At 39.4% G+C, this 8,303-nt stretch overlaps 1 protein-coding gene across 1 annotated transcript in view; it reads left to right on the top strand.

The window, feature by feature from the left end:
* crybg2 (crystallin beta-gamma domain containing 2) overlaps nucleotides 1-8,303 on the top strand; it is a 39,152-nt gene that overhangs the window by 3,469 nt on the left and 27,380 nt on the right. Inside the window, exon 2 of the mRNA XM_037975692.1 lies at nucleotides 3,862-3,943. Coding sequence (XP_037831620.1) covers nucleotides 3,862-3,943 — 82 coding nt within the window. The remainder of the gene's footprint in view (nucleotides 1-3,861; nucleotides 3,944-8,303) is intronic.

Here is an 8,303-nt window from a genome sequence, read left to right as displayed (position 1 = left end):
CTGCTTGGTTCACCTTCTGCTTGGTTCACCTTCTGCTTGGTTCACCTTCTGCTTGGTTCACCCGCTGCTTGGTTCACCCGCTGCTTGGTTCTGGTCACTTTGTGGGTGAAGTTCTGTAGGTTGACCTGCTTGGTTCATGTTGGATCTTTTTCTAAAAGCTCCTGTCACTGAAAGCAGAGGAACCTTTTCACTCAGGTTCAGGTAGAAATAAAAAGTCTGTTTTTAGATTTATATATGTAACAATTATTTGTTTAATTTCAGGCACAAGAAGTCCCCTTTCTTTATTTTAACCCATCAGGATATTATTTACATTACCAGGACTGCAACTAAACCAACCTCAGAGTTCAACTAATTCAAGCACAGATGGTGTAGGCAACCTCCATGACCAGATCAGGTTTTAATGTTTAATGTTTTAAAGAACTCAGAGTGAGTTAATCCTGCGTTTCGTGGTAACTCAGAGTAAGTTTACCCTAAAACTCTGAGTTCTTCTTTCAGCTGATTTCAACTTAAAGTTTGGATGAGATGATCATGAGGGATCGGTTGGAGTGCTAAAGTTTGTCCTCTGTTTACATTTACACTAAACATCTGCTCATGTGTAAAGAGTGACGTTTGCTGAACAAACAGATCAAACCACATTTAGGAATATTAAACACCAGCTCCGGATCAGAACCAACGATGCTTTGTTGCTTTGGCTGATGAACTTTCAAACATTTTGAACAAACAAAGACCTTCAAATAAATGTCTTTCTGCAGGAATATGAGCTTATTTATTAATTATTTTAAACTCAAACACACTTAATCTTTTATTTACACACAGTCTGATACTAGAACCTCTGTCAGCTGCACGGTCCGCATCAGAACCCAGGAACAGCCCAGCAACGCCTCAACCACTGATGGAGACGTTTTCTGAGCCATTGTCACAGATTTGTTTTCATCTGTTATTCTGGATTGAAAAAGATGTGAACAAACATTTGTGTTACATGTTTTCTAATCTATTCCTTCATTTTTTTTATTAAATTGAAAACATTCCAGTTTGAGTGCTGAAGTCCTGGATGGGGACATTAAACCTCTGCTGTAGAAAGATGTGAATCATCAGAACAGGAGTTTCTCAGGTTGTGAGCCACAGATTAAGTGGATGCCTATGAAGGTGAAGCTGCTGTTGACATTAAACATGAGATCAGATGGACTGAAGTCCAGACAGAAGACTGGCTCTGGTTTGGGTCTGATTCCGATAAACTCTGCGGTCTGTTGTGTTTGACTCAGCAGGACTCTGACAGGTGAAACACACCCAGATTCTGAGCTCCTGTGGATTTCATGGAGACAAACCTGCCTCTCTGCATACCTGCTGCATTCAGGAAAAACCCATCACCAGAACAAACTGAGGCTTTGTTTCTGCGGAAACATTTTTAAAATGTCCTTTGTTTCACAACAGATCTTCATGTCAGCTGGCTTTGATTTACAACTTGTTGCATAAACTGACCTTTGACCTCTGAACTACTTCTTCATTCTTTCTGAAAACTGGATGTTCCAGACGTGCAGACGTGTAAACCTGCAAACCTGCAGACCTGTAGATGTGAAGACCTGCAGATGTGTAGACGTGCAGACTTGCAGACGTGTAGACCTGCAGACGTGTAAACCTGCAAACCTGCAGACCTGTAGCTGTGCAGACGTGTAGATGTGCAGACCTGCAGACGTGCAGACCAGCAGTGAAGGTCTGAACATGATTCTTTAACTCTCCCGCCTTCTTCTCATTGATGAAGACTTTCTTCAGTCCTGTCTCTTGTTCAGTTATTGATAGTGAAACATGTTAGCTGTTTTTAATATCTCCATTTGACCTTTTGACCTCACAGATTAATTTATTTTTCTGTAAATCTTCAGTCCCAGGGTTTCCTTGTGCAGGGTGGAGCAGGTTTTCAGCAGATCACATGAATTTGATCCACTTGTTCCTTCAAGGTGGATCCGGTTTTAGTGTTTGCTCAAAAAATAAACAGCACCATGCAAAGGTTTAGGCACCCCTGCTCCAAATTTTTTTTTTACTTTCAATACAACAGAAATAAATAAGCTGAATATAAAAGGTTTAAAGCAGAAGAATTCTGTCAGATTTTTGGTCTGATGTTGCTTTTATTTTAGATGAATTAAAAATCAGAACATTGTGTAAAACTTGGGTTTCTTCAGGTTGTTCTGGCTGTTTCCAGTCATTAGTAGGAGGGCCTGGTTCAGATTCCAGAGTTTTCTAAAGCAGTCAGTTCCTATCAGACTCTGTAAGACTCTGCTGAGAAGAAGGTCTGAGTGGTTTTCAGGCAGCGACAGGACTGAAAAAATGCAGTTCTGAGAGAAAACAGACTGTTGGAGCAGTTCAAACTGACCATCGATGTCCTTTAACTGCTTCTGCAGCAGCAGTTTTCTGTTCTGCACCAATGTCACAATAACCTAATGTCCTGAGAGAACACAGTAATAATTGTTACAGTTAAAAAAAGGTTTAAAATCTGTGTTTCTTTTCTTAGAACTGAGATATAGTTTATATAACATTGTCAGTGTTGAACATGATGCTGTAGACCTTTAACATCTCAGAGATGTAAATGTTGCTTTGAGTTAGAGTTGTTGTTAGTCTATCTGCAGGATTTGGGTTGACCCTTTAGTCAAACAAACCAACAGTGCTGAATATTCTCACAGACCTGAACACCTTTTGCAGGAAAAATAAATAAAAATTCCTAAGATAAGAAGTGAAACTCTCTGAGCTGATGCAGAAAATATTATCGAGCCATAAAACTGAACAAACTTTGTTCTGTAGAATCTTAGTTTTTAATTAAACTGGGAAAGATGGAGATAAAATAGGAACTTTTTCATAACAATGTGTGAACTGTGTGAAATGGGGTCATGTTTCTGCCAACATCCTGTCCTGCACTAATATCACAACCACCTGATGTCCTGACAGAACAGCTGGTTAGTTTTCGCTGTTTTCTTCTCCAAAAACCATTCAGCTTCATTTTTCCCTCCTGAAGTGGGAAACCCCTCATCCTTTAGCCACATTCTGTTGGAGTGAGGTTGTTTCAGTGAAAGTTGTCACATGAAACGTCTCATGCTTCCTGTTGACACATAAACACTGAGAAAGTGAGACAAAGAGACTCATCCTTTAATCTGTGTGTCCTTCTGCAGCTGCATGACCCTGAACACTCCTCACCTTGTGTGTAAGGGGACAGGAGGGTGTGTACATTGTCAGCGCACACACAGGAGGACATGTGACACTGTTTGCTTCTCTCTCAGCTTCCGCTTTCATGCAGTTGTTGAAAGGAAATGGGTCAGCGAGGACAGGTGACGGAGATGCTACTCACAGATGTTTTTATTATTAAACTGAATTCATTTTTTTTCTTATTTTTAGAGATCTTTGAATGTTTTTTTGATAGGTTTTAACAGAATGGCCTAAATAGCCTCAGTGAAATGTATGTAAAAATGTGGAACCAGATGTTTCTTTATTTCTAGTATGTTGAGTAAAAACGGCTCCATCAGGTTTGACTGGTTTTTATGTGATACCAAAGGAAAAATCCAGATAAATGAAAATATTTGTGAATATATTCTATATGAACTATATCCAAACTGCAGAACCACAGCAGCTTAATAGCTTTTTTTAGACTTCTTCATCATGGATATTAAGAGACTCCTCCTCGTCATCATCAGGAAGTTCCCCTCCCCTCAGAACAGGGATTTAACTTCCACTGCAAGCTGAAGTTTCTGCAACAATTCCTTCACAGCCAGTTTACCCAAAGGTCCACCTTCTTACCAGCACCCTCAGAATAAATCCTTATTTCCTGTAGAGCTGATTAAATTATAATTAATAACAGTCCATGTTCTGTGTCTCTCTCAGAGCTGCAGAGGGGAAGGAAGCTCAACCCGTCACCTCAGTGAAGAAGTCCTCTTCTGTCTACACCACTGTGCCCAGGTCAAAGGTCAGAGCAACTGAGTTCAGTTTGGAAACATGGTGTTTGTCCAGCTTTTATGCTGTTTTTGGTTTCTGAACTCAGGGCTTGTTTCTTTGACACCTCCAGCTTCATTCAACCTGATTTTATTCTGCTTTTACACACACCTAGGTATATCCTCTGACACTTGACACATTTGTTCCGGAAATAAAATCTTTTTTTTATAGAATTTACAAAGGTGTGGAAATACTTTCACTGGGTGATCATCTGTAATGAAAAACCTTTAAAATGAATTGTTTTTACCTCATATAGAATGTAAAGAATAGGAAGGTGGAAACATCAAATAGCTGATTCAAAAATCTGTCAGGATTTTAGTTCTTTGACTTTTTAGCAGATCAGTTCAGTTTTTAACATTCCAGCTGAGATTGAGTCCAAACTGATTTTTTTTTTCAGTTTTTGTCTCTTCATGCATAAATGAAATGTCCTAAGTTTAGTGTCTGAATGCAGTAGGCTAAACGTTAGACGACTGTTAAACTAGTTTCTTGTTTAGTTTCAGAACAAATGTTAAGATAAATTCGTGCTGACTGTTTCAGCCCTGAACCAACATTTTCCTTCTATTTAGACAAAATATTTTCAAAGGTTTATTTAATGTTTTGATTCAGGAGATTTAAATTAGGATTACTGTTTTATGTCTGATCTGTGTGTTGAAGATAAAATAAGAAAAATATTCAGGATTAGAAGTTTCTCTTTCAGTCTGTTGTTGTGAGGAGCTGTGGTCCAAATGGATCATCTACAAACTCCATCTTTACCTGTGAAAATGTGTGATGTGTTCATGTGCAGTGGGAGTTTTCATGTCTGACTTTAACTTAGATTTTTTCTGTTGTGATGAATCTTTAAACATCCAGCTGTGATTGAACCCCTTGGGGGTCTTTCTGCATGATGATGATGATGAAGATGAGCTTCTCACACTTCAGAACTTCGACATGACATTCAGAATCAGAACCAATCATCATGTTTCTGATGATGGATTCTTGAACATGGAGGCTAAAGAGATTTTGAGTTCTGGTTTCGTTATTGTATCAATGTAATCATACTCCCACCTCCATGCTTCGCTGTTAGGAGTTTCACATGTCAGATCCATCTGATGTGAACTAAAACTCTCCGGATTGAGGTTTGTCAGAAGCCTGGATGTTTCTGGTCCGCAGAGGTTGATGTTACTCATGGTGTTTAAAAAGGGGTTGCACTGATCAGCTGCCTTTTCACCTGCTGTCGCTTTGTTTCAGGATTTAGTTTCTGATGGAAGGAAGCAGCAGGTTGATCATCCAGCTGAGCTTATGTCACAAAGATTTTTTCTGAAAACTCACCTGAATTTTGGTTACAGGAGAAAAATAAATAATAATAAAAGAAAGAATTGGTAGATAGATACTCCAGCAGAGGGTGCCAGATGTTCACTTGTTGTGGTGAAGCACATCTGATGGTTTAGAGCAGAGGTCCCCAAGCCCCGGGCTGCGGACCGGTACCGGTCTGTGGGTCATTTGGTACCGGGCCGCACAGAAAGAATAATTAACTTACAGTATTTCCATTTTTTTATTTTTGGAGTCTGAACGACATTTATTTTGAAAAATGACCGGATTCTCTCCACTACATCCGTCTCTGACTCCCTCTTGATGCGTGTCAGAACGCTTATCAAGGTCACGTGATCAGTTACACCAGGCCTGGTTCTGTTCTGGACATCATTGCATGGGGGATCAGATCATTGTCTGTAAACACAGTTCACCGTGCCGTCCATAAATGCTGCTTAAAGCTCTACCAGGCAAAGAAGAAGCCAGATATGAACACCATCCAGAAATGCTGCCATATTCTCTGGACCAAAGCTCATTTCAAATGGACTGAGGCAAAGAGGAGAACTGTTCTGAGGTCAGATGGGTCCAAACCAGGGAGGAGAGGGACCCTCTAGTCTCTTATCAGCACACAGTGACTCTGTTGGTTTGGGGGTGCATTAGTGCCTCTGGCACAGGCAGCTTACACATCTGGATAGGCACCATCATTGCAGAAAAGCACATCCACTGGCCACTGTATTGGTACTCTTCTTCAATAGCTAATCAGCCAATCACATGGCAGCAACTTGATGCCTTTAGGCATGTAGATGTGGGGAAGACAACTTGCTGAAGTTCAAATCGGGCATCAGAAATGGGAAGAAAGGGGATTTAAGGGACATTAATGCCAGAGGTCAAAGGAGAATTGGCCGACTGGTTTGAGATGACAGAAAGGCAACAGTACCTCAAATAATCACTTGTTCCAAGCAATGCCTGCAGAATACCATCTCTGAACATGCAACATGTCCAGCCTTGAAGCAGATGGTCTCCAGCAGCAGAAGACCACATCAGGTGCAGTGAGGTGTACCTAAGAAAGTGGCTGCTGAGCATATCTACAGGTTTTAAAACACAGGACTGTTGAACAACTAGAATCCTCCGTAAGACATTACATTTTACACAACGTCCCGATTTATTCAGAATTTGGGTTGTAATCAAATAATTTCCTGCTGACCATTTCAGCCCTGAACCTGTCAGGACATTTTAGAATAAAACAGGTTTCGTGGCCAACACTGGGAGATTAATGAGTCAAAGTATTTTCAAGGGTTTATTTAATGTTTTGATTTAGAAAATTTAAATCAAGATTACCATTTTACGTCTCATCTGTGTTTTGAAGATGAAAGTCTCAGACTTTAAAGAAGTCATTTAGTTTTCCTCTGAGCAACTCAATGAAATCAGAAACTTGTCTGAACAAGAAAATTCTTTGGGGGAAACTTGGAGTTCAACAATTAGTCTATTCAGCTGTGACTGACTGAACCCCTTGGGGGTCTTTGTGTACCATGATGATGATGATCTTCTCACGCTTCAGAGCTCAGACATTACATTCAAAACCAAAACCAAATTGAAAAAAATAGACCAACACAAAAAGATTGAGGCTCTGATTGTTTGTTCTGTTTATTTATACTCTTTAATGTCAGTGCCAACCCGTAACCATCTGAGCAAAGGTTTTAATTTTATGTAAAGAAAAGAAAAGATTAATCACAGCAGTCCAAACATTTATACATCTGACCAACAGAAATCCTAATAAAATGTCTTGTGAACAGTGAGCTCTTTTGGTTACAGAACATTGTTGGACTTTACATAAATGAACTGGAATTTTGAGATCTTTATTGCTTTTTACACAATCACAGATTAAATTGGATGATTAGAGGAGATTTTATCACACAATGTTCAATTTAGACTGATGTCTCACACAGCTGTCTTTTCAACATTTGTTCAAATGCTTTTCCACAGACTTTCCACTTCTTGCACAGTTTATCCGTCAGAACATTGGCATTTTATCAGTTACATAATTACGAAGGAAGTCCTGAATTCCTGGTGGTCTTCAGAGAAGAAGGTGATGTGGGAGTTTCAGGCAGGATCTGCATGGACACCGTTTGTTGTTTTTGGAGTAGCATGGTGGGACAGGAGAATTCATTAGATTAAATGTAGCTTCTGTCTCTGATTTGTCACAGATCAGTTTGAAGGTGCAGAAACAGAAGGAGGTAAAAACATTTCAAATATGTTCACAGCTGAAGGAAAAGACAACTTTGGTTTGTGTTTGAATTCTGCTGAAATCAGCTTTTCTTTCAAATCAGTTTCTTTTCTAATGACTCGCAGAAAACTCAGGGAAGATTTGATTGAAAACACAAAAACCTCAGCTTTTGTTTTGAAATCCTGACCACAAACTTCTTTCAGAGGGTAAAATTACTTTGTTTTGCTTATAGCTCAGCAAAATTGCTGCAATGAAAATGGTGCATCATAAAATAAACATTGAGACTCAGAATGCACATCACAAACATTATAGAACACACCACAGTAAATATTAAATAGAAAATAGAGGTTTTAAGATAATTAAAAGGTTATTGCACAGAATAAATGTCATAAATAAAATAAAACTGTATAAAATGTATTGCACAAATTAGATATTTATCTGTTTAGTTTAAAATGATTTGCTTTTAGTGATCTGATGGGCCAAGGAGAAAAAATCTTTTTTAATCTATTTGTCCTGTTTAAGAGCTTGTCCATCCAATAGTGTTTAAAACCTTTCTGTCAGCAGATCAGCTTTCTGAGGAAGGGCTGACGGAACCAGAACTTGTCCATCAGTTCTCGGCCTTCAGACCCCAGCAGCTGCTCCTGCAGGTTCTCCGGGTCACGTTGAACCAGTCCAGGCCCAGTTTCAGGGTGGGGTGGTTTGAACAGCCTGGAATGAAGTTCTGCTGCCAACTCTTTTGTTCCGAACAAAGACTCCAAATCTGAGGAATAAATTCCTGTTTGTGACAGACAGACACACACACACTGACACACACACACTGACA

The sequence above is a fragment of the Kryptolebias marmoratus genome, linkage group LG5 (genome assembly GCF_001649575.2).
Source record: "Kryptolebias marmoratus isolate JLee-2015 linkage group LG5, ASM164957v2, whole genome shotgun sequence".
NCBI classification, from domain to species: Eukaryota; Metazoa; Chordata; class Actinopteri; order Cyprinodontiformes; family Rivulidae; genus Kryptolebias; species Kryptolebias marmoratus.
Note: the sequence above shows the minus strand (reverse complement) of the source record. Positions and strands in the feature narration are given on the sequence as shown.